The following is a 27047-nucleotide window of genomic DNA, read 5'->3' as shown; positions in this document are numbered from 1 at the left end:
GGGCGCATAAAAAAACCCGACGGTAACTTTGCAGACTCGGATGCAGACAAAGCAGAACTGCTAAATAACTACTTCTGCTCAGCATTCACTTGTGAAGCACCGGGATCTGGACCTCAGCTACAGACAATGGGGAGCTTGAAGGATCCATTTCGGGACTTTGAATTTACCTCGGGCAGTGTCTACCGAGAACTGACAAAATTAAAGATCAATAAAGCTTTGGGTCCGGATAATTTACACCCCAGAGTGCTTTGAAAATTGAGAGATATCCTGGCGGAGCCGTTAGCCAAGATTTTCAATTTATCCCTTAGCAAGGGATAATCACCAACGTTATTCCTCTTCACAAAAAGGGATGCAGGTCAGAGGCTGAGAATTACAGACCGGTAAGTCTCACTTCAATAGTGTGTAAACTAATGGAGACAATGATCAAAAACAGATTAGACAAAAATTTAAGGGACCCCCACCAACATGGTTTTACGAAAGGAAGGTCTTGCCAATCCAACCTGATAAGCTTTTTTGACTGGGTAACAAAAAAGCTGGACGGGGGGAGTCTCTTGACATTGTGTACTTGGACTTTAGTAAAGCTTTTGATAGTGTTCCACACAATATGTTATTGAACAAGATGAACGCGATAGGACTAGGAGGAACGCTGACTGCATGGGTAGAAGACTGGCTTAGCGACAGACTTCAAAGGGTGATGGTAAATGGTACTCTCTCAAAATCATCAAAAGTGACCAGTGGAGTGCCGCAGGGCTCGGTCTTGGGCCCAATGCTATTTAATATCTTTGTAAGGGATCTGACTCAAGGACTTCAAGGCAAAATTGCGTTATTTGCCGACGATGCTAAACTATACAATGTTGTGGGCAGGGCAACTGAACCTAACAGCGCAACCGCGCAAAACACTATGGAACAAGACCTACTTTTGCTAGAACAATGGTCCAGTACTTGGCAACTAAACTTTAATGCCAAAAAATGTAAGGTGATGCATCTTGGCAGCGGGAATCCTTGCACTACATACACCCTAAATGGAGAAAACTTAACAAAGACTGAAGTAGAAAGGGACTTGGGAGTAATCATCCGTGAAGACATGAAGGCTGCAAATCAGGTGGAGAAAGCCTCAGCAAAGACTAGACAAATGCTTGGCTGCATCAGAAGAAGCTTTATCAGCCGAGAGCCCGAAGTTATAATGCCATTATCCAGATCCATGGTGAGACCGCACCTGGAGTACTGTGTCCAGTTTTGGAGGCCACATTACCAAAAGGATGTGAAGAGAATTGAGTCAGTTCAGAGAATGGCCACAAGGATGGTCTCAGGACTTAAAGATCTTTCATATGAAGATCGTCTGAGCAGTCTGCACTTATACTCGCTCGAGGAGTGCAGAGAAAGGGGGGACATGATAGAAACGGGCCACATCGAGGAGGAGGAGGAAATCTTCATTCTTACGGGTCCCACGGTGACAAGAGGACATCCGCTAAAACTTAGGGGAGGAAGATTTCATGGGGACACCAGGAAATACTTCTTTACCGAGAGGGTGATTGATATATGGAATGGTCTTCCACATCAGGTAGTCGAGGCTAGTAGCACGCTCGACTTCAAGAGACGATGGGACAAACATGTGGGGTCGCTACAGAGGTATGGTAGAGGATAGTTTCTCAAGGGTGGAAGGGATCATGATTGGGCAGACTTGGGCCGTCAGCCCTTTTCTGCTGTCATTCTATGTTTCTATGTGTGAATGATGAACTTACGGCTCTGATTTTTTCTTGAAAGTAATTTGCCAGATTGTCTGTCTGAATCTGGTTGTTGTGAGGCTGGACCTTCTGTTATATCTTTGGTGGAGATCAGTGAGTTATATATGCTAAAGAGACATATGGCGGAATTTTAGATTGGGCAATCAGGTTATCATAGAATGATCTTTTTGCTTCAGCTACTGCTAGTTTATATTGTTTTATTTCTTTCTTCCAGTTTGGTCTTTGTTCTTTTCTCCAGATCCTTTCTACTCTCCTTACTTCTTTTCTCATGACATTTAGCTATTCTGTGAACCATAGGTTATTTTGATGTTTCAGTCTTCTTGTTTTTCTTGGTGCAATTCTATCTAGATTTTGACAGGCTCTAATGTCTTCATTCATTGGCTCTAGTTTTTCAGCAATTTCCTTCCAGATTTCCTCTGAGAATTTTACCACATTTTTTAATATACAAGGTCTGACAATTAAGTTTGCAAACTGGCTTCTATACACTGTACAAACAACTTGGAAAGGTTTCATAACCTTGGTATATCAGTGTCTCACAGCTGTATTCATGTCATAGAAACATAGAAACATAGAAAATGACGGCAGAAAAGGGCCATAGCCCATCAAGTCTGCCCACCCCAACAACCCTCCCCTAATCTACACTCTATCACTCGTCCCCAAGCTGCCCTCCTCTATGCTACCCTCGTAGGGATTCGACGTGGGCATCCCATTTATTCTTAAAATCTTGTATGCTGCTGGCCATGATCACCTGCTCCGGGAGCTTGTTCCAATGGTCCACCACTCTTTCAGTGAAGAAGTACTTCCTGGTATCCCCATGAAATTTCCCCCCCCTGATTTTCAACGGATGTCCCCTTGTGGATGAGGGTCCTTTTAGAAGGAAAATGTTGTCTTCCACCTCTATTCGACCAGTGATGTACTTAAACGTCTCTATCATATCTCCCCTCTCCCTATGTTCCTCGAGAGAGTATAGTCGCAACTTGTGCAGCCTGTCTTCATACGAGAGATCCTTGAGCCCCAGGATCATCCTGGTGGCCATTCGCTGAACCGACTCAACTCTCAGCACATCCTTACGGTAGTGCGGTCTCCAGAATTGCACACAGTACTCCAGATGAGATCTCACCATGCTTCTGTACAGCGGCATAATGACCTCTGGCTTCCGGCTAATGAAGCCTCTACGGATACATCCCAGCATTTGTCTAGCCTTAGATGAAGCCTTCTCCACTTGATTGGCTGATTTCATGTCTCCACTAATGATTACCCCCAAATCCCGCTCTGCTGTAGTCCTGGACAAGTCCTGGACATGTCGACATGTGGCGGTGTCTTGCCGAGTGGTATTCATTATTGTTGTTGTGTGTTTTTGTGTGCCGTCACAAGAATGCCGGAGCTTGAATTAGAGCAATGGATAAACATTAAATTTCTTGTTAAATTTAGCAAGAGTGGGTATGAAATCAGGGCAGTGTACAAATGGCTTAAATGTTTTTCTGAGAGGAGAGAAAGTGTCACTGATGAAAGTTCAAGGCAGCCAATAACAAGCAGAACTGAAGAAAACATTGGAAAAATTTGTCAAATTGTGCGTCAAAACCGTTGGCTGACTGTGAGAAGCATAGCAGATTAAGTAAACATCAATAGAGAAACAGGAAAATCTGAACTGAAAATCTTCACATGAGAAAGGTGTGTGCAAAAATGGTCCTGAAGGAACCCACTGATGAACAAAAGCAAAGAAGAGTTGAAGTTTGTCAAGACCTTTTGGAGAGGCAAGACAATGTTTTGGGCCGTGTTATCACTGGTGATGAAACATGAGTGTACCAATACGACCCCGAAACAAAGCGTCAAAGTGCCCAATGGAAGTCAGCTCATTTTCCATGACAAAAAAGTTCCGCCAGTCCAATTCAAGAGTCAAAACGATGTTGCAACCTTTTTTGATATCAGACGGATTGTTTATTATGAATTTGTAAAAACTAGCAAACAAGGTTTACAATTTGGAAGTGTTGAAAAGGTTGCGTGAAAAAGTTAGATGAAAACGACTTGAACTTTTCGCCAACAACTCATGGCTCTTGCATTACAATTCACCAGCTCACAGAAAACAAATAACTATTGGAACACCCTCTCTACTCGCCTAATCTGGCCCTTAATGACATTTTTTTATTTCCACGAAGATAAAGGAAATATGGAGAGGAAGACATTTTGATGACATTCAGGACATTAAGGGTAAGATGGGCATTCCAAAAAAAGAGTTCCAAAATTGCTTTGAAGGTTGGACTAGGCGCTGGCATCAGTGCATAGCTTCTCAAGTGGAGTACTTAGAAGGTGACCATAGTGATATTCAGCAATGAGGTATGTAGCACTTTTTCTAGGATGAGTTCACAAACTTAATTGTCAGACCTCGTATTTTGTTTCTTTTGTTGTCTGTACTGTTGTTCCAGGTATTTGTAGGCATAAATTCAGGAGTTGATGATCTGACCTCCCACTCTAAATGGTCAACCAACTTGTGATTTGGTCTAAAGACAGTCCCTGGGTTAAGAAAAAGTTCCATTTTTTAAACCATTATTATGTTGAATTTTTAAGTACACAGTCTATAAAAACATTAGAGAAACAGTCCTCAAAGTAAAGAACTGTAGTTTAAATAGAAAGAAAAGATAGGTTTTCACTTACTTTCATTCTTCATTTGTCCCCACTGTTTCCTCTCCACCACCACATCCAACATTTCTCCCTCTCATCTCTCTCTTTCCTATGCATTTGTACCTCACACCTCTACCACCATGTCCAAAATTTATCTCTCCCTATGCCTAACAATTCTCATCTTCTACTCTTTTTTCATTTCCTCATGTGCACCCTCTCTCTTTCCCTCTCATTCAGACTAGAGAATGACACGGGGAAAAAATCTGTCCCCGTCCCCGGCCCACCATTACCTTCACCGCCCCGTCACCGTCACTGCCATCCCCTTCACCGCCCCGTCACTGTCACTGCCATCCCATTCACCGCCCCGTCACTGTCACTGCCATCCCCTTCACCGCCCCGTCACTGTCACTGCCATCCCCTTCACCGCCCCGTCACTGTCACTGCCATCCCCTTCACCGCCCCGTCACTGTCACTGCCATCCCATTCACCGCCCCGTCACTGTCACTGCCATCCCCTTCACCGCCCCGTCACTGTCACTGCCATCCCATTCACCGCCCCGTCACTGTCACTGCCATCCCCTTCACCGCCCCGTCACTGTCACTGCCATCCCATTCACCGCCCCGTCACTGTCACTGCCATCCCCTTCACCGCCCCGTCACTGTCACTGCCATCCCATTCACCGCCCCGTCACTGTCACTGCCATCCCATTCACCGCCCCGTCACTGTCACTGCCATCCCCTTCACCGCCCCGTCACTGTCACTGCCATCCCCTTCACCGCCCCGTCACTGTCACTGCCATCCCATTCACCGCCCCGTCACTGTCACTGCCATCCCCTTCACCGCCCCGTCACTGTCACTGCCATCCCATTCACCGCCCCGTCACTGTCACTGCCATCCCCTTCACCGCCCCGTCACTGTCACTGCCATCCCATTCACCGCCCCGTCACTGTCACTGCCATCCCATTCACCGCCCCGTCACTGTCACTGCCATCCCCTTCACCGCCCCGTCACTGTCACTGCCATCCCCTTCACCGCCCCGTCACTGTCACTGCCATCCCATTCACCGCCCCGTCACTGTCACTGCCATCCCCTTCACCGCCCCGTCACTGTCACTGCCATCCCATTCACCGCCCCGTCACTGTCACTGCCATCCCCTTCACCGCCCCGTCACTGTCACTGCCATCCCATTCACCGCCCCGTCACTGTCACTGCCATCCCATTCACCGCCCCGTCACTGTCACTGCCATCCCATTCACCGCCCCGTCACTGTCCCCGCAGCATCCATATAAGCCTCAGTACTGCAATATTTAGCTTATTCCTTCCTTATAATCAAAGTTCTGGCTGCTGAACTAGAGAAAGAGATGTTCAGCTGGCAGGGCTTTGTTTATAAATTTTTATCAACACACCTAATATACTACTTTATCCTAAAGCAAAAAAAAATAAATAAATATAATTTTTTTTTTTTCTACCTTTGTTGTCTGGTTTCTGGTTCCTCATCTTCTCATTCAATTCCTTCCATCCACTGTGTGTCTTCTCTCTGCGTCTTCAATTTGCTCTGTTACTGTGCCTCTCCCTTCACCTCCCCCCCAATTGGTATGGCAGCCATCTTCTTCCCTCCACTCCCCCATAGTCTGGCATCTGTCTTCTTCTCTTCCAGCGTCTTCTCCCCACTCTGTCTTCCACATTTCCCTTCAGGGTCTGTTCCTCTCCACCCTCCTTCAATGTCTGTTCTATTCCTTTCCACCACCACCCTTCCCTCCCTCCTTCACCATCTGTTCCTTTCTGCCACCCTTCAGCCCCTCTCATGCGGTCTATCTATCTACCTCCCTCCCTCTTACTTTCGTGGCACGTTACAATGTAATTTGTGCAAGCCGCTGGAGCCTGCGAGCTCGGGCCCCAAACAATCTCGCTTCTGTGTTCCTATTTTCCCCATTTCTAATATCTTCCCTATGTATCTGGCATTGCCCCCCCCCCCCCCGTGTCCATATACCATCCCCATGGCATGTATGTCCCCTTTATGTCTCTGTTCCTATGCCCCCATGCACATAATTTCCCCTCTGTTTCTGTTACTTTCCTGTGTCCAGATTTCCCCTCTCTTCCTCTTCCACACCAATGTGTCTCTTCTCTTCAACCCCATCTAGCTTCTTTCCCTCTTTCTTCCCCCCCCCCCACTCTTTCAAGCATCTGGCTCACCTGCCTGTCCTCCCCTTTCTTTCCTGCTGTGGGTTTCTTTCTCTCCCTCTTCATCCCCTTGACCCAGAATCTCTTTCCCTTTCACTCCCTCCTTCCTAGTGTGAGCCGGGAACATGCGCGATTGCACAGTCCAGCAGCCCCCTCCTGCCCGATTGCAGTGTTCCGTCAGCTCCCTCCCTCCACCTCACCTTAGATGCCGAGTTTTCCGGCTTTCTTTTTAACCCAGCAGCATGCGCGACTGCTCAGTTGTTCAATTTTCTCCTCTGACGCAACCGGAAACAGGAAGTTGCAGCAAAGGAGAAGATTGAACAACTCGAGCAGCAGCGCGTGCGGCTGGGTGAAAAAGAAAGCCAGAAAACTCTGCATCTAAGGTGAGGTGGAGGGAGGGAGATGGCGGAATGCTGCAATCTGACGGGTGGGGCTTCTGGACCGCGTGATCCTTGATTGCCTCACTGCAGAGACAAGACCATTCACCACTCCACAGGGCGGTGAATGGCCTTGTCCCCCATCCCCACAGCGACCACTATTTTTTTCTTTCCCTGTTTCGGCGGGTTACCCGCGGCTACTCTCGGCTAGCCGAGGGTAACAACCACCGTGTCATTCTCTAATTCAGACATCCATGCTCAACAATTCTCCCTTTCTATTCCCTCCCCCACCTCAGCATCTCTTTCCCTCATTTCCTCCATTTTTCCATCCTATGTCTCAAGTTCATGCTCCCCTCCCTCCCTCCATTCTGTATCCCAAGTTCATGCACCCTCCCTCTTTCCTTCCTTCCATCCTTTGTCCATAGTTTGTGCTCCATTCCTTCCTTCTGTGTCCCAACACAACCCTGCTTCTCACTTCCTGTGCCAACACACCCATCTTCCTCCCTTTCTGTCCCAACATGACCATCTTCCTCCTTTCTGTGTCCCAATATGACCCTTGTCATCCTTCCCTCCCTCTGTGTTGCGTCCCAAATTTGTGCGTCCCTCCCTTTCACAGGTGTTTACCTTGTCTGGCCAGCTCTCTCCTCCCAGCTTGTCTTCACAAAGCCACGACTGTGGTTCCTACACGTGGCCCAAGACTGACCCTGAAGCCTTCCCTCTAACATACCTGGGCCATCCATGGGCAGGAGCTGCTACTTGCGGCTAAGTGAAGACAAGTGCAGCTTCGAGGAGGGAGCCGGCCAGAAGTAAACACTCGCGGGAGGGAGGCACAAATTTGGGACACAGCACAGAGGGAGGAAAGAAAGGACGAGGAGGTGCATGTTGGGACACAAAAGAGAGGAAGAGGCTCATGGTGGGAGAGGAAGGGAGGAAGAGGGGCACAGGAAGGGAGAAGCAGATCCTGGTTTGTAAGTACGAGTCCGACGTAAGTCAGACGTTCTTAACCTGGGGACTGCTTGTATTTGAGTGTGATATGAAATCTAGACTGCGTCTGCCTTTGTGAATAGGGACCTGTGGGGAACTGGTGAGTTCTAGTTCTTTCATTAAGCTTTGGAAGGTATGCACTTTGGATCATCTTATATTTCTAAATGTAGGTTTAAGTCTCCTATGACTACCTGATTAGGGTTGTTAGTTGCATAATGAAAGAACAGGTTAGTGATTTTATCTTCCATTATGTTCCAGTTACTTGATGGTCTATATATTAATAGCAGTTTTATGTCTTTCCCTCCTTCTTGGTTTTTCAGGTTGCAGACCATGTATTCCAATCCACGGTCATTGCAGCTGTCTAGTTTTTGTAACAAAAAGAACGGATAGGAGGAAATATTTTTTAATTCAGAGAATAGTTAAGTTCTGGAACAAATTGCCAGAGGCTGTGGTAACAGTGGTTAACATAGATGGGCTTAAAAAGTTGCTTTGGACAAGTTCTTGAAGGAAAAGTCCATAGTCTGCTATTGAGACAGGTATTGAGCCTGGGATTGGTAGCATGCCTTGTTGCTTCTACTTGGGCTTCTGCCAGGTACTTGTGACCTGGATTGGCCACTGCTAGAAACAGGACACTGGGCTGATGGACCATTGGTCTGACCCAGGATGGCTTCTTTTTTTCTTTATTAAATTTCACAATATTCGCAAGCATAAATCTTGTTCCATATAATACAGAGAAAGAGACAATTCAAAACAAAATTTTCAACATAAACTATATAGATTTTACCTCTTCCTTAGACCACAATATAGGGGAGTGGTAATCACAATATAACGGAAGTAAGCAAAGGTATCAAACATTCAAAAGGAAAAGGCTTAATGTGCTATCAATTGCAATATTCTGACTTAAAATCCATTCCTTAATCAATCCATAATGATCTTTTTAACTTTTAGAAACTCCCTCAAATGGTCTGGAGAATAAAAAGTATATTTTATTCCCAAATACCTAACCAGGCATTTATGCTAGAAGAAACATAGCCACAAGTTTAAGCGTCTCTTCACGTAGGGAAAGAAAATCTTTTCTTCTCTTGCATAACTTTTGAAACATCTGGATATATCCAAAGTCTTTGATCTCCAAATAGTTTTGGGGAGTTTTTGCAGTATAATTTTAAGATCATGTTTAAATCTTGCTCAAAAATGAAAGACACTAAGAGAGTAGCTCTTTCAGTATCTGCAGACAAAGTTTGTTCCAAAAGAGCAGAAATATTTCCAAAATCAATCTGTTTGTCTTCTCCATCTTCTTTTCCCTCCTCTTTTTGAGGAATCTTTTTATTTGGTAAATAGTAGATTTTATTCAATGGAGGAATATTGTTAGGGGAATTTTTAAATTCTCAGTTAAATATCTTTTAAAAAGATCTGTAGGTGGAATTCCAGGTAATAGTGGAAAATTCAAGATACGGAGATTCAATCTTCAATTATAATTTTCAAATTGTTCTAATTTACGATGTATTGAGGAATTATCTTTAATCATTGCTACCTTGAATTGTTGTAACTGTTGTATATCGTCCTATGTTTGTCTAGCTTGGTCTGAAATATCTTTTTTTACTGAGTTGACAGTTTGAGTTAAATTATCAAGTTTAGAAGTAAGTTTAGAATCTCAAAAAGTATATATTTTATAAATGTATGTAGAAAATTACAATATAAAAATTAAATAATCTGAAAAAAAAAAAAAAAGGAGTAATACTTGTTATCTCTTCAGTAGTTTGAGTCAATTTAGTCTCCAGCCATTGAAGCAGTGTCCAAATGTCTCCTAAGGAAGCCTCCGTGGGAGTGGGAAAAGATCCCTTTCTCTATGCTTGATTCTTCAGCTCCACTGTCTGTACTGGCTCTGCACCCTCGCCGGGAGACCCCACAGGTCCACTTCCAGGATTACGAGTCTCCTGCAGCAAAGCCCTGGCAGTAGCTGGACACGAAGGATTGGAAGAAGCCGGAGGGGTTCACGATGTCTCAAGTCCCGAAAGGTAGAGAGGCTCTCCAATGTCTAAAACACAAATGGCTCTTCTCAAACAAGCACCAGAATCACATACCTGTGTCTTGTGGCAGAGTACCTCCCTTGGGTCATCTCTGGTACTGTCGTGTAATCCAGGCTTTTATGCCAAGGTGCTGCCAGGGCTTCTTCAGATGGATTTGGATGTTCTTGGGCTATATTTTCCATGACCTTTAGGCTATAGGGTCCTTCCTTCACTCTAGAACAGGGGTGCCCACACTTTTTGGGCTTGCAAGCTACTTTTTAAATGACCAAGTCAAAATGATCTACCAACAATAAAATAAAAACAAAAAACACAAAGCACACTGTACGCATAGAAAATGTTAATTATCATTCCTATTCCAGGGTTTTTCAAAGAGGTCAAAGTAGATGACTCTATGCACTATCACCTCAGTAACAACCATACAAAAATAGACAAATATACCCCCCTCCCTTTTTACTAAGCCACGATAGCAGTTTTTAGCGCAGGGAGCTGCGCTGAATGCCCAGCGCTGCTCTCGACATTCATAGGCTTCCTGCGCTAAAAACCTCTATTGCGGTTTAGTAAAAGGGGACCTTAGTGTAAAATATAGACAGCAGATATAAATTCAGACACATTTTGATCACTAAATTTAAAATAAAATCATTTTTCCTACCTTGTCTGGTGATTTCATGAGTCTCTGGTTGCACTTTCTTCTTCTGACTGTGCATACAATCTTTTTTCCCTTCTTTTAGCCTGTATGCTTCCTCTCCTCCAGACCTCATCCCTTCCCCAAACTTTTCCTTCCTCTTCCCTGCCCTTTCTTTCTCTCTGCCTCCCTTTCTTTTTTTCTGTTTCTCTTCTTTCCTTCTGTCTCCCTGCCTGCCCATTTTCTTTCTTTCTCCCTGCCCTCCCCCAAGCCACTGCCACTGCCATTGCCATCGGGGACCAGGACCCAAACGCCACCAATAACAGGCCCCAAGCTCTCCCTGCTTCGGCCAACCAGCATTCCTCTGCCCGACGTCAATTCTGCCGTCGGGAAGAGGAAGGCTGATCAGCCCAAGATCGTGATCAACCTATTGGGGGAAATGCTGCCGGGTCCTGCCTTCGCGGAAACAGAAAGTAGGCAGGACCCGGCAGGAAGAAGAACAAATGCTTCACTAACCTGTCTCCCGCATTAGCCCGTAGCGAACGCTTGCTTCAGGGCTCTCAACATGTGCGTGCCGGCTTCCCTTCTCCACCCCCCCCCCCGGACATAACTTCCGGTTTCGGAGGGAAGAGAAGAGAAGCCGGCACGCACACGTTAGAGCCCTGAGCATAAGTTCGATATGGGCTGAAATCTCCAAGCCGGTTTTTTTTTATGTTCAGCAGCGGCAGATGACAGCTGGGCGGACCGCCCAACTAAAAGGCCCTAGGGAGAACACTGGAGAGGAAGGCTGATCGGCCCGTAGATCAGGACGGCAACACGAGTCTATCACGGAGCCCGGGATGGGCTCCGCGATCGACTCACGTTGCCTTCCTGAGCTACTGGTTGATCGCGATCGACGCATTGGGCACCCCTGCTCTAGAAGAATGCTCACAAACTCTTAATGGCTAATAGTTTTTCCATAGCTACACACAAATGCAGTAGAAAAACTCATGCTCTGTTCAATTTCCTTTCTGTAAAAGGTTGTATAAGCAAGAAATTCCTAAATCACTCTTTAGCATCTCAGGCAGCTTCTCATGAAGAAGAATTTCGATCATTGTTGCTCACAGCTGTTTCTAATAGACATTTTAGAAAACAGCTAAAATCCTATCTTTTCTCTAAACACCTGACTAGCTGACTCATTCAAATATACGATTATGTTTGTTTATAATCTTTTGTAAACCGCGTAGAACTTTTTGGTAACGCGGTCTATAAGAATATAGAGTAAAAACAAATGACCTTTGGGGAAACAAAAGTGGTGCTTTTATTTTCTTCATTTTGCTCTTTTCCTTTCAGAAACAAGTCTTCAGCCTTTCCACAACAGTCCTTTTTCTTTTTCTGAATTTCCTTTTTAAAGCCCATAAAACTTTCTGGACCTCTGCCACTTCTCACAGGGTTCCTTCACCTCCAGTTATGTAATATACTTTGGAAGATTCATGCTGGCTTTAAATCATTTGAGATTTAATCCCCTCCCCCAGGAAGCTTGCTGGGGCAATAATACAAAACTACGATGAAGCAGACAGTCCCAGCAGCACTCCATGGCTGCTTGCATACAAAGACCATCTAGAACAGGGGTGCCCACATTTTTTGGGCTTGCAAGCTACTTTTAAAATGACCAAGTCAAAATGATCTACCAACAATAAAATTTTAAATAACAAAGCATACTGTACACAGAGAAAATGTTAATTATCATTTGTATTCGGGGTTTTTTTTTCCAGAGGTCAAGGCTAAAATATGCAATGTCACCTCAGTAACAACCATACAAAAATAGACAAATATACCCCCTCCCTTTTTTCTGAACCACGATAGCAGTTTTTAGCGCAGGGAGCTGCGCTGAATCCCCCGTGCTGCTCTCGACACTCATAGGCTCCCTGCGCTATAGCAGATATAAATTCTCAAAACGGACACATTTTGATTACTAAATTGAAGATAAAATAATTTTTCATACCTTTTGTCTGGTGATTTCATGAGTCTCTAGTTGCACTTCCTTCTTCTGTAAATCCAATATTTATTTCTTTCTGTCTTTCTTTCTTTCTGCCCCCTCCCCTTTTCTTTCTGTCTCTCTTTCTTTCTCTCTCCCCCGCCCCCTCTTTATTTCTGTCTTTCTCTCTCCCCTGCCCCCTCCCCAAGCTATTGCGCCGATTTCTCCACTTCCCCGATTCTTTTTCTTTCTCCCTCCCCCTCAGCCACCACATCGATTTCTCCTTGTTTCCCCGAGCCAGGCCTGGTGCATACAAGCACCAGGCCCACAAGCATTCGCCTCCGACATCAATTCAGATGTCCGAGAGGAAGCTTCAGGCTAGCTAGGCAGCAATTGGCTGGCCCAGAACTTCCTCTCCAACATCTGAATTGATGTCGGAGGTGAAGTCTTTTGGGGCCGGTGCTTGTACGCGCCTGGTATGGCTTGGGAAGGCAGGACAAACAAGATCGCAAAGGCAACGCGATTGACTCACGTTGCCTTTGCGATCTACTGGTTGATCGCGATCGACCATTTGGGCACCTCTGATCTACAACAAGCTTTTAAGTGCACCTTGTTGTGTTCCAGCAGAGGCTTAGCCACTCCCCATTTTTTCCTTCCTGCTCTATTCATACTAGGGCTTCTTTCAGTCTCGGCTTGCTCAGAGCAGAAAGGAAGCAGCAGGGAGTGGTGGCACTTTAGTAATTTGGCTGGCGGGGCTGACATCTCCGCCAGTAAAGATTAGGAACTTACCTTGATAATTTTTCTAGTAGAAATGCATGAGTCTTGACCCCTACTCACGAGTTTGTGTGGAAGGCATCAACCACAGTTTTTTGGCTCTGCCTCCTCTGACACTGCTCTGTGTTCCTCAGTTCATCCTTCTACATGTGAGTTGAAGATGTCATTTGCTCTGCTCTGTTTTTTCAGGTTTTATTTTTTAAATATATTTTTGACCACTTTAGAGGCTTTTTGGTACCTTTAGAACAGCTCGGGTTCTCTGAAGCAGCTCTGCCTTGGTGGAGACAGAGATGCTCTCAATTAGTGTCTGTAGCTGGGAGGGCCACCCTGCACTAACATTGGAATAGCTCAGGGACCATCCCTCTTGTATCAGCGCTTATCCCTCATGACCTGCGGTTGTTCTTGGGGCTGAGATAATTTTTGAGTCTGCCAATTCCATCCCAGACTGCCCCGGCAGTAACTAGGTAATGCTGCTGCCGTCTACCCAAATATTCAGTGGCACTCTCTGGGTAAGTGCTATGTAATGTCCCGTTTTGACTGGCCAGCAAAGAAAACAGTGGGAATGGACAATGAACAATCCACAAGCGCCAGTGGTGTGAAGTAAAATCTTGTTTATTTCAGTCTGGGATGTACAGTTTTGACTGGTCAGCAGAATCTAGGGCTTCAACTTTATTGGGCTACTTCACCAGAACAGACCATAGGCTATTCTTTCATTAGCCTTGTCTGGTGCTATTCTGGAGCAGAGCAGAGCTCCCTCCCGTGGCATCCCTTAGGTCAAAGACCAATGCCCTGAAACTAGCCTTACCTGCATATGTTCTGGTTCAGCAGGAACTTGTCTAACTTTGTCTTGAATCTTGGAGGGTGTTTTCCCCTATAACAGCCTCCGCAAGACCGTTCCAGCTCTCCACCACTCTTTGGGTGAAGAAGAACTTCCTTACGTTTGTACATAATCTATCCCCTTTCAACTTTAGAGAGTGCCCTCTCGTTCTCCCTATCTTGGAGAGGGTGAACAATCTGTCTTTATCTACTAAGTCTATTCCCTTCAGTATCTTGAATGTTTCGATCATGTCCCCTCTCAGTCTCCTCTTTTCAAGGGAGAAGAGGCCCAGTTTCTCTAATTTCTCACTGTATGGCAACTCCTCCAGCTTTTTAACCATTTTAGTCACTCTTCTCTGGACCCTTTCAAGTAGTACCACGTCCTTCTTCATGTATGGTGACCAGTGCTGGACGCAGTATTCGAGGTGAGGGCCAACCATGGCCCAGTACAGCGGCATGATAACCTTCTCCAATCTGTTTGTGATCCCCTTCTTAATCATTCCTAGCATTCTGTTCACCCTTTTCCTCCTGCACCATCCATATTCTTCTCTTTCTCCTCCTCTCAGTCCTTAGTAATTCTCACCCATCTGTGCACATGAAAGCATTTCTCCTCACGTTTCATCCCTAACCCCCTCCTCCCTTCTTCTTTTCTTGCTTTCTCATGTTCCCTGTGCTCTCTTGCCTACGTTCATGACCTTTCAATTCATCTCTTTCCCTTGACTTGGACTTGGCTGTCCCTTCAGGATTCTGCTTCAGCTGCTTCTCTCTGACACATGGGTTCCCTTTTCTCTGTAGAGCAGAGAAAATGACATCTTCAACTCACAAGTAGAAGGATGAACTGAGGAACACAGAGCAGTGATATTGGTCTGCTCTTCTAGATTTCAAACTCCTTCTCTGAGGACCATTTCATCTGTCCATTCATCCAACCACTTCTCCAGGTAGCTGTATATAGATTGATTCTGGATAAATTTATTTATTTTGTTCATTTTATATCCTGTCCTCCCCAATGAGCTCAGAATGGGTTACAAGGTTGACATAAATAGTGCATAGACAACGGATTATGAGTTTACATGTGTACGGTTATCTTAGGCTGACACACATAGAGAGTCAAGTTTAGCAGAGAATATCTGCCTGTTGTCCCTGGATAACACCTGTTACGGTAAGTAACTGTGCTATATTGCTACACCTTGGATTTTGGCCAGGCACTAGTGGCCTGGATTGGCCACAGTGAGAACGGGCTACTGGGCTTGATGGATCATTGGGCTGACCCAGTAAGGCTATTCTTATGTTCTTAACCTTGTAAGGTCTATTAATGTGGGTTGTTTGATTAATGTACACGCGGGTTCTTTATAAAGTTTCCGCACTTTCATAGTTTTGCGGGAGAAGTGATAAGAGGGCAAGTTGTAGAATGTCACATGACTAGTCAGGCAGGCAGGTCAGCTCACCTTGCAAGTAGTGATGTAATTTGCTTTTGAGATATTTAATAAATAGTGTTTAAAAAAATGAAAGTGCGGAATCTTTATGAAGATACCTCGTCTTTGTAGAAAGAGTTCCCATCATCATTCATCTGTCGAAGTGGAAGATGATATTTTCTTTCTCAAGGGACCTTCGGCAACAAGAGGGCACCCGCTCAAACTCAGGGGCGGAAAATTTCATGGCGACACCAGAAAGTATTTCTTCACAGAGAGAGTGGTTGATCATTGGAACAAGCTTCCAGTGCAGGTGATCGAGGCAGACAGCGTGCCAGACTTTAAGAATAAATGGGATACCCATGTGGGATCCCTACGAGGGTCATTAGGGCATAGACAGGGGGTGGGTAAGCAGAGTGGGCAGACTTGATGGGCTGTAGCCCTTTTCTGGCGTCATCTTCTGTTTCTATGTTTCTATTTTGGGGCAGGCTGTAACGAGCTCCATCTTTCACAGAAAGAGTCTGACCTCCAGATAGTCTCAACACCTGTCATACCATTAAAGCAAACTATCTGGTAATCAATGGATAACAGATGACCACTCAGTATAACATCAGAAACACTGGCCCCGTTTGTATGCAGATCCAGCATGGGTTCCATTGCCAACTGCTGGAATAGGTCTCCTTGTAGCGAATCCAGGATCTCCCGCAATAGGGATACCCCAATCAACATTTGGCATATTAAAATCACCTATTCGTAAAACTGCCTCTTTCATAGCTATATTTTAGATATCTTCTGTTAAATCTCTGTCCATTTCTTCCGTTTGTGAGGGAAATCTATTTACTACACCAATGTAAAAGGATTTTCTACTCCCTCTTCGCAGATTTTTATAAAAAATTATTTATTAAATTTTTCACAAAATTCACAAGAATAAATCTTGCTTTATGTAATACAGAGAAAGAAACAATTCAAAACAAATTTTCCAAAATAAACAATATAATTTTACCCCTTCCTTCGATCACTATATAGGGGAGTGGTAATCACAATATAATGGAGATAAGTTAAGGTATCAAAAACTCAAAAAAAAGAAAAGGCATAGTGCGCTATTGGTTGCAATATTCTAACTTAAAAGTCCATACCTTAATCAATCCTTAATGATTTTTTTAACTTCTAGTGATCTGGAGAATAAAAAGTATAGTTAATTCCCAAATAGCTAACCCGGCATTTACAGGGGTATACTAGAAGGAATGTAAGGAAAGAAAATCGTTTCTTCTCTCTTGAGTAACTTTTGAGACTTCTGGGTATATCCAAAGTCTTTGATCTCCAAATAACTTTGGGGAATTTTTGAAATATAATTGTAAGATCATATTTAGGTCTTGCTTAAAGATGAATGATACTAAGAGAGTAGCTCTTTCAGTATCTGCAGAGAAAGTTTGTTCCAATAAAGCAGAGATAATTCTGAAATCAATCTATTTATCTCCTCCATAATTTTTTCCCACATCTTTTTGAGGAATCTTTTTATTTGGAAGATAGTAGATTTTATTCAATGGAGGAATATTGTTAGAGGAAATTTTTTAATTCTCAGTTAAGTATCTTTTAAATAAATCTGTAGGCGGGATTCCTGGAGATAATGGAAAATTCAAGATACGAAGATTTAATCTTTATTTGTAGTTTTCAATTTGTTCTAATTTACGATGTATAGAGGAATTATCTTTAATCATTGCCACCTTAAACTGTTGCAACTGCTGTATATCTGCCTGTGTTTGTCTGGCTTGGTCTGAGAGGTCTTTTTTCACTGAGTCAACAGTTTTGGTTAAATTATCAAGCTTAAAAGTAATACTTGTTACCTCTTCAGTAGTTTTAATCATTTTAGTCTCCAGCCGTTGAAGAAGTGACCAAATGTCTCCTAAGGTTCAAGGTTTATTAACATTTGATTTATCGCTAAATCTGTTTACAAAGCGATGTACAATATAAAACATAAAATATAGATATACAAAGTTAAAACTCAATAACATTAGTTTAAGACAGGACAAACTTGAGGTGGAGGGAAAGAAAGGGAAAAGATTACATCTGTCTTAGTTAGGAAAACAAATAGGGAAAAAAACATAAGGGAAAGGGTTAGATTAAAAATTAAAATGCTAAGAAAAAATTAAAAATATTAAGAATTAAAAGCGTCTTTAAAAAGGTGTGTTTTCAAAGATTTTTTAAAAGAATGTAAATCTCTTTCGATTGCAATAAATTGTGGAAGAGAATTCCACCATTGTGGGCCCGTGACAGAGAACATATCTGCTCTTCTTGTTCCTATTGTTTTCAAGGAGGGTATGACTAATAAATTTTGGGAGGATGATCTTAAAGAGCGAATGGGATTGTACGGAATTAACATTCTTGATATAAACTGAGGCTCATTGTAAATTAAAGTTTTAAATATAAGCAGTAAAACCTTGTATAAAATACGATGGCTTATAGGAAGTCAATGAGCATCAATCAATAGTAACGTGATCAAATTTCTTTGCATTGTAAATCAATTTAATAGCGGTATTTTGAATAATTTGAAGACGTCGTTTTTCTTTTTGAGTGATGTTAATTAATAGAGAATTACAGTAATCGATCTTTGTTATGACTAAAGAATGGATGAGAATGTTACGAGATTTAGATTCCAAAAATTTAGTGATAGATCTTATTAGTCGCAGTTTGTAGAAACAAGATTTAACTATATTATTGATATGTTCATGGAAAATCAGTTTATCATCGATTATGACTCCCAAAATTTTTAGATTATGAACAATCTCTATGGGATTATTGTTTAGGATAAATGGGGATTTGAGAGTTAAGTCGTTTTTCCAATTAAAGATCATAATTTTTGTTTTATTGATATTTAACGCCAATTTATTCAAGTTTAGCCAATTATGTACTAGATCAAGTTTTTTATTTATAGACAATATGTCTTCCTGGTTTTCGGGATCAAAAGGGAACATTAATTGGATATCATCAGCGTAAGAAAAGGAGGTAAAACCAATTGATTGACAGAGACTCAACAATGGGGAGAGAAAAATGTTAAATAGAAGTGGTGATAAAATAGATCCTTGAGGGATGCCGAAGGATGTAGAGTAAGGATTGGAATATTCATTATTAGACTTAACTGAAGAGACTCGATTAGAAAGGTATGAAGTGAACCAGTCAAGGACTTGATCGCAAATGCCTATTGATTCGAGTCGACTGAGTAAAAGATCGTGATCGACTGTATCGAAAGCGGCAGATATATCCAATGAAAATAGAGCAACTGACTTATGATGATCTAGAAAATATTGGATGTTATTTGTTAAGCCGATCATGGAATATTCAGTATTATGATATTTACGGAAGCCTGTTTGGTTAGGGTGCAGAACATTTGTTGTTTCAATGAAGTCAGATACTTGGGTAAATATTACTTTTCTGTCAGTTTAGCTAAGAAAGGGATATTTGCAATGGTCGATAGTTAGTAGGGTGGTTATTGTTGATTTTATAATCTTTAAGAAGAGGCGTAATGATAGCAGTTTTCCATGATGAAGGGACTGAAGAAGTAGCCAAGCTCTTTAGAATGATTGAGTGGATAATTGGCCCTAACTGTTTGAAAAAATTTTTTATGTAAAAAGGAGGAAAAATTTCAGATCCAGAGCTTTTTAAATTCGTTTAGAAAGAAGTATTTCAATGTCTTTCAGTGATGGAATTTTAAAGGTTGAGCATTTAGCTGTGGGAACAAGTTCAGGGCGGTGTATACTGGTGGCACTACTAGTTGTATTCAGGAGAAATGTGTTCCTGATGTTATTGATTTTTAGATTGAGGGCATCGGCTATATCTTGTGCATTCAGAGAAGTTATTTTAGGAGTTGTCAAATTTTTGTTTTTATTCTGTGGTGAGATGGATTTTAATATGGTGTACAAGGTTGCGGGGTTTTTTGCTTTAGCAATTTTATCAGAGTAAAATTGAGATTTTGCCTGGTTAATTTTTGTATTGTAGGTAGCTGCCTTTTCTTTAAAATTCCGGAGGCTTATTGCAGATTTAGTGTGTCGCCTGTGGGAGCGGGATGAATTCCCTTTCTCTCTGATTGAATCTTCAGCTCTCCTGCCTGTACTGGCTCTGCGCCTTTGCCGGGAGACCCCATAGGTCCACTTCCAGGATCACAAGTCTCATGCAGTGGCTGGACACGTAGAGTTGGAAGGGGATAACGATGAAAGGTGGAGAGACTCTCCAAAACCTCTCCCCAGTGCCGGGTCACATCCTCTGGAATCTTGTGCAACCGAGGGCAAAGCCGCAAAGAAGTGGTCAACAGTTTGCTGAATGGGTGTAGAAGCAAGAGCCAGCGAAGGTTCGGCCCTAATCACCCCCTTCCACTTTGAATGTGGCATGTCCAAGGGGAAAAAATAACTGTTAAACAACAGCAAAAAAGGTAAAAAAATTAAAATGGAAAGCACCAGCAATCGTGATTTTCCTCCGTCTCTCTAGCGGTTTCACACACCGCCGCCATGTTGCCACTCCCCTCGGCCTCTCAATTCCCAGATTAATCCACAATTCCTCACCTTTACCCTGTAAGTCCTTCAATTGTTGCTTTATCTAACATATAATGCCACTTCTGTTCCCTTTTTTATATCCCCAAATTCATCTCTTAATATGCACAGAGGAAACAGGACAAAGTAGCAAATAATTCATATTTCTCTCTCATACATGTGACCACTATAGAAAACCAGACCTAGTGCAAAAAAGAGAAAAGCCTCTGAGACAGGGACTTCAGCAGATACTATCACAGCCTCACTCCCTGCCACCGACAGAAAATATAATGCAGGTGAAGAAAAAAAGGAAAGCGGCGTAAACCACCCCCCCAGCACAAAAATGAGAAGAGCCTTAGTATGTCAACAAAGAGAGTCAGAAGACACAAAGAACAACAGCACCCCTGATGCAGCTTTGGCGAAACAAGAGCCCTCTTGTTGGGTTTTTCAGGCATTGAAGACTTTTCAGCAACTTCTATTTGTTTTACTTTCTTTGTCTCTTGCATTCACACTAGCCTGTAGTGACTGTAGGTTTTTGAACTAATACTAGCATGTGGGGGCACTCCGCAATTTAAAATTAATTTGAGAAAGTATTTTTTTGTTAATTTGTTGCCAGAGAACCATTCCAAGGTTAATATTAGTGTTCATGTTCAAGAAAGGTTTGACAAATTTCTGAAGATCAGGTCCCTTCACACTTATTGTCCAGACAGGTTGAAGGGTAGCATCTCCCCATTAGGACATGTTGGATACTGGCAAGAGAGCCAGACTGTCCATTGCTAGAGTCTGGCTGCTGACCTCAACAGATCATTGGCCTGACCGGGAGAAGCAAGTGAAGAGCAAACAGATGTGGAAGAAATGAGGAAAAAACCCCAAAAGAATCTTTTGACTCATGCAGCAAAGCGCATTTATTCAAAGAAATATTTAAAGCTAGGCTTTAAAATATAAATTCAGTTTTATGCACACTGAGTCATGGGTAAATTTATGCAAATATGCTACTGAATTTTTGAAGCCTTGCTGCTGAATCCTGGCTCAGAGCTGCCACAGGGAATTGGGGGCTCTGGATTATAATCACATTAAAGGCCCTGGACCCTGCTGTCTCTAAGCATAAATGGAATCTCTTGTGATTCAGTCTCTGGCCCAGGTTGCCTTAAACCAGAGCTTGTTTGCCACCTGAAGGCTTGCATTTCCACCTCCCCTCTGAGTCATGCAGGTCCTGGGTTAACAGCATGAAATTGCCTTTTCAGATTTTAATAGCAGAGACCTCTGACAACACTGCAGTTAATGTGGTTATAAATCTTTCCCTGTCAGGAAGCCTCACCTGCTAGACGGCAGCTTGTAACAGTCTGGCTTCCGTCTGGCTGCTATAGACAAGGTCTCTGTCACTATCACAGGTACAGGGCTGTAGCTCTGGTGGTATCACCAATCCCACGTCTCCAATGGATTCTTCCAACTGCCTTATTTTACTTTCAAAACATTTCAGAGAATGGCAACTGGTCTTAGCAAGGAATATTGGGAGAAACCACATACCCGGTGGGTAGCACAGGGAGGTAGAACATAAGAATAGCCTTACTGGGTCAGACCAGTTGTCCATCAAGCCCTGTTCTTACGGTGGCCAATCCAGGTCATTAGTACCTGGCCCAAACCCTAGGTGTAGCAATATTCCATGCTACCAATCCAGGGCAAGCAGTGGCTTCCCCCATGTCTTTTTCAATAACAGACTATGGACTTTTCCTCCAGGAACTTGTCCAAACCGTTCTTAAAACCAGCCACGCTATCTGCTCGTACCACAACCTCTAGCAACGCGTTCCAGAGCTTAACTATTATCTGAGTGAAAAAAAATTTCCTCCTATTGGTTTTAAAAGTATTTCCCTGTAACTTCATCGAGTGTCCCCTAGACTTCCTGAGTAGGGCAAGGACCCAGCGGAAGATGTTGGGAAGAATCAGAAGTTCCTAGTAGGGGATAGCAAAATTCATTTAATAATACAAACACGATTCTTGGCTCAGATATATTACTGTTCAACACACAGGAGTTTGTGATTTCAGTACAGGAGCAGTAAGTGCTTTGTGTGTGACTGTGTTGGAGTGCTTCTACAAAATACCTTCTGTGTGTGTGCAGGACACATTAGGAGCTGAGTGGGTACCTTCCGTTTGCACATGCACTTATTACTCCTGGAGGAATTCTGCACAAAAGGTTTGAAAATTCTGCAAAGTTTTGTGTGGAATTTTCCGATGCTGAGGCTTGAAATTTCTTCCTGTCTTTTCCTCTCTCAGGTTCCAGCCTCCTCAGTTCCCTCCTTGGCCCTCAGAGTCTGACATCTCTCTCACTCCCTGGCTAAGAATCTCTTCTTCTCGTCTCATCCTATTTTTGGTCTTGGTACCCACTTCCACTTGCTGGTCCAGCATCCATGTCCCCTCACCCCATTTGCACTTTGAAACCCTTCCCTATGGTCTGACATCTCTCTTTCTCTCCTCTTTCTCTCTACAATCAAGCATTTCTTCCTTCTTACCCCTTTCTAGCCTGGGGTTTCTTCTCATCCTCTTTCCCTTTTACTTACTGGGCCATCATCCATGCCCCCTCCCCTCCCCTCCTCTCCCGCAGGGCCAGCCACAACACTGCCACTGCTGTTTCTTTGGGAGGCTGTAGGTATGTCAGATCTCATGGTGGGGGGAGGGGGGTTGGGGGTCAGTCAGAGAAAGAGAGGCAGAATTTTGCACGGATGGGAAATTTGGTTCAAATTCTGCACTGCACAGTTGCACAGAATTCTGCCAGGAGAAATTTACGCAGGCTGCATTAGTATCTCAGTGTGTAATCTCCTGAGTTGCTTGTATGCTTGTGCAGGATGTATTAGCTGCTTAGTATGTACCTTTTGTGTGTATGTGTTCCTGCAGGAAGCACAAGAGCTGAGTGTATAGCTTCTGAATATTTGTGTGTACACTTGCTTGCGCAGGATGCATTAATAGCTCAATGTGTGTGTGAGAAAGAAAATCAAGAGGCGGAATCAAAATGATGAAAACTTCACGGCACTCTCCACTATAAATAGTTAAGCTGTCCTGGCACGAAAAAGCCTCAGATTGCTGGTGAGCTGCAATTCTGCTTTACCTCTGCCAAAACATCACATTTAATGATGAACAATAGTGAAATGCCACAAAAACACACAAAGGCCTCGCCTCACTAGTTCAGTTGGTATTTTATGCATGCGTTGCTTCACTGCCTTCACATTGCTGTTCTTTTGCTTTCAGACACTAGGCCAAGCCTGAGCAGTGTAAACTCTCTAACCCCGTCTTCTTCTATTTGCAGAAAGGAGGGCATCCGCGGAAGTCCTTTGGACGTTTGGCTTCTGGTGCGTTGCTTTCACATGTAGCCTCTCAATAGCATCCTTTCCCTACTTCCTTATTCCACCTTCTAGTGCCTGTGAGCCTTGGGCAGTGTAAACTGTTCACTGGCTTTCAGAATAAAGCCCCCTTTATTTTTCTTTTGTTCATTCCTGGAGCAGAGGCCTATTATTAAGTAACCCAGATGTGGGGCTCAGAATGTAGATGTACCTTCATTTCCACCTGTGAAGGTCAGAGTCTGGAATGCAAATATAACCTTACCCCTCCTGCAGTATGCTGCATGTAAGACCCCCCTTTCTCAGAGCTTTCCCCATAAGTGGTAAGGGACCATACACAAGTCCAACAGTACCCTGGCAAACTTGCAGATCTCAAGATTCCTGTTCTAGGGAGCAGAATGTGCTGTGGGACACAAGGGGTCATTTACTAAACTTCAAAAAAGCCTTCTCACGTTTGTTGTCCCAAACAAATAACATTTTTCTAAAGTAAAAAAGCTGATGTTTTGACAATAGGAATTAGCAGAGACAGGTATTAGAGAACGACAATCTGAAATGTGAATTTCCTTGGACTTCTCCCAAAATCTCTGTCTCTTAGAGCTATGCTAGAAACCAGAAGCAAATTTAAAACCTATCTGGTTGGCAGACTGTTTCTCCAGGATGAGTCTCTCTGGGTCTTAGAGCTTAGAAGAACACTCTTTGGTCCTTCCTGGTGACACCTCAGCCTCTCAGTCCCTACACCTGAGTGAAAATCCTCTGTTACTGGGGAAGAAATACAGGGTGCCCTGGAGAACCAGAGCCTCTTGCTTCTCTCGACGAGGCTGATCCATCCACTGACTCAAGGAGTCACCTAAACAGATGTAGGCATCCTCTCATGTTAAGGTGAGAGTTGCCTCAAGGGCTGCAATTGATGGGGGAGGCAGAATGCCCCAAGACTTATACTAGATCACACACATCAATTTCCAAAATCATTGAAGAGCCCTAAACAAAAGTTAAGTCCAAACAAGAAGGAACTTCTGTATAAAACACCTTTTAAGCATATTATCAAGGAGTAGTTGTGCAATAATCAATCACTAGAACCAACATGCTGTGATTTCAGAAAAGTATATGTTAGGAAGTTCTTTTTCACAAGAGAGGGTGGTGGATGCCTGGAATGTCCTCCGAATGGAGGTGGTGGAGAGGAAAACAGTGACAGAATTTAAAAATGGGTGGGATGAACAAAGGATCGCCAATTAGAATATGAATGGGCAAACTTTCACATCTGAATCCCGCAAAGGAGATGGTTGGGATAGGCTGGAGTGAGCTTCAACTGCAACTCCAGTAGCTGGAACATAAGAACAGTACTGGGTGGACTTCTAAGGTTTGTGGCCCAGAAGAAACAAAAGACAATTTAGTCATGAAATTGTAATGCATGTAATTGTGGGGCAGACTGGATGGACCGTTCAGGTCTTTATCTGCCCTGTTAACTATGTATGTACACCTGTAATCTGCCTAGAAATAAATAAATATCCCCAAACTGAAGTGTATATAAAGGACAAAAAGCAAAGGAGAAAAGAGAAATACCATTGGAAATTCTCAACAGCACACTTCTTCCAAGTTCCTGGGACTGACCAAGTTCTTCTCCCTGTGTCCTCTATAATCTTCTTATGGTGTCCTCCCTCTCTTTTTTAGGTGGCCTTTTACTCCTCAAGACACATCCTACAAAATGAGTCTCCAAAAATCCAAGTTCACCCTACAGAACTAAAACCACCTCATTTAGTGTCAGTGACTCTGGCCCTTTAATAAGAAAACAGTCCCAAAACACTTCTCAGTAGAACCCCCCCACTCCCAGGAATTCCTTACAGCAACATTTCACAGTAATTTCCTGTGCGCTTGGCATCCACCAAGATTTATATTCCCTTACTGTCTGAACTGGACTTCCCAGGGGTCAAGAGGGGAGGCACCTCCTGAGGGATACTCCAAAACTTTCACAGAAGGATTTTCACAGATACCTACCCAATCATTAGGTACCTGCAAGCCAAAACAGCCAAAAACAAGGAATTTCTCAGGTCATCTTTTTTTTTTTTAGATCATATCCCTAGGTCTAACTGATCATGAATAGAGACAATTATCTGTTGTTTCTGAACAATGTTAAGCCCTGAAGGGCTCCCTCAGTTTCTCCCTATCCATGTATATTTCCCTCCAGAATGTAGAATGATGCTGCCACCAACTACTGATAGCAATGTAAGCTCATTATCTATTACCTCCACCCACCTACAACAAAAATTAGGGGCAAAGGCTCCAGAAACTTCTCATACTAACAAACAGGGGAAGATTTTGGTGTTCTGCTACACATACTTGGACTAGAAGGAGCTACCCTGTAAGGATGGGCAATAGACATCACTCACAAAAACTCAACACTTGCTGGACTTTTTCTCAGTTTACTTGATGAAGCTTGTGATGAGACTGGGTGATGTCTTGGGTTGTTTTGCCATCTAGTGGCCATTCCTAATATTGATACTGGGTCTTTTGTGTATTACTGCGGAAGTTGTTTAAATAAGGTTTTGTTGAAAGGCAGAAGCTTGCATCACAGTTTGAGAAATAGAAGCCACTAAACTGCATTCCCATAGTATGAAGGAAGTAAATAAAGAATATGCAAAAGGAGAAGATGTTAACAGTCAGGAACTTCCCTGTTCCATTCCCTAAGGATTCTAACTGGATAATGTTTCAAGTTTCATCACTGTTTGATATAACGCTCATTCTATTAGACTTTCTAAGCACATTACAAAAAGCAATACCTTTAAAAGTGGAGCTAAGGAAAGAACAGAGTGATGGGTGATATCACTGATGCGTAATCCTTCATCACAGGCATCTTTAAAGAATGTTCTAGCTGGCCCCTAATGCTAACATGAGACATGAAAGTTAGGAATAACAAGATAATCCTGGAGTATAGTGCTCCACCACATTTTGCCTCAGCCAGGTCCCACCAAACCAGGGTAAGCCAGAAGAAACTCCCTACCCCAAACTGAAGGCTCTTTTTGATGTACTGGGCTGTAACTGAAGCTTATGGTCTCCATTCTAACGGGAGCTTTCAACAATGTCCTCATGTTAGAAATCAGAAGTTCACTGGCAGCAGATTTCAAAACAGAAGAACTTGGTCAGAGGATGCAGATAGAGTACTCACCTCATACGTGTTGGAGGAAGCTGAAAAAACTGGAGTACTTTAATTTGGCTTCCCTTACTGAGAGAGCAGACAGTAGTCTTAGATGGGAAGGGCTAAGAAAAGGCTGCTTCTGAAAGCCACATTTTTGATTTCTCCCTAATGAAATTTAAAAGACTGTGCCTGCTGGTTTCCTGATGAGAGCCAAATGGTGAATTCGGTGAGGGGAATGTTTCATCCTGCCATACTGGTAGGGGTTCACCTTTCCTTACAGTAATAATGAAATTAGACCCTAGTGCAACCTTGTGCAGGTCTCTTAAGGCTGATTTTGTAACTATGATGAATTTCAGAAGAGTTTCAGCAACTGATCTTCAGCTCTTCATCACAGAAATACAGAACGGTGTAAGTCTGAAAACTGAAGCCACTGTTTTATTCCCTGGGACTGCCTACCCCAATAGAAATGCACATCTGCATGAATCTTTTAACCCTGTTCATCCTGTGGCTCTCTGTAGACTCCTCCTTACTCCCCGAGGAGTTTCTCTCACATTCAT

At 43.2% G+C, this 27047-nt stretch overlaps 1 protein-coding gene across 4 annotated transcripts in view; it reads left to right on the top strand.

Moving 5' to 3' along the window:
* SPEG (striated muscle enriched protein kinase) overlaps nucleotides 1-27047 on the top strand; it is a 543710-nt gene that overhangs the window by 85840 nt on the left and 430823 nt on the right. The window contains exon 2 of one of the 4 annotated variants that reach the window (XM_033947132.1): nucleotides 23330-23372. The exons of the other annotated variants lie outside the window; for them this stretch is intronic. Coding sequence (XP_033803023.1) covers nucleotides 23330-23372 — 43 coding nt within the window. The remainder of the gene's footprint in view (nucleotides 1-23329; nucleotides 23373-27047) is intronic. 4 annotated transcript variants of the gene reach the window in all.

This window comes from Geotrypetes seraphini, chromosome 5 (assembly GCF_902459505.1).
Source record: "Geotrypetes seraphini chromosome 5, aGeoSer1.1, whole genome shotgun sequence".
In the NCBI taxonomy this organism is placed as follows: domain Eukaryota; kingdom Metazoa; phylum Chordata; class Amphibia; order Gymnophiona; family Dermophiidae; genus Geotrypetes; species Geotrypetes seraphini.
This window is presented reverse-complemented; position numbering and strand designations above follow the sequence as displayed.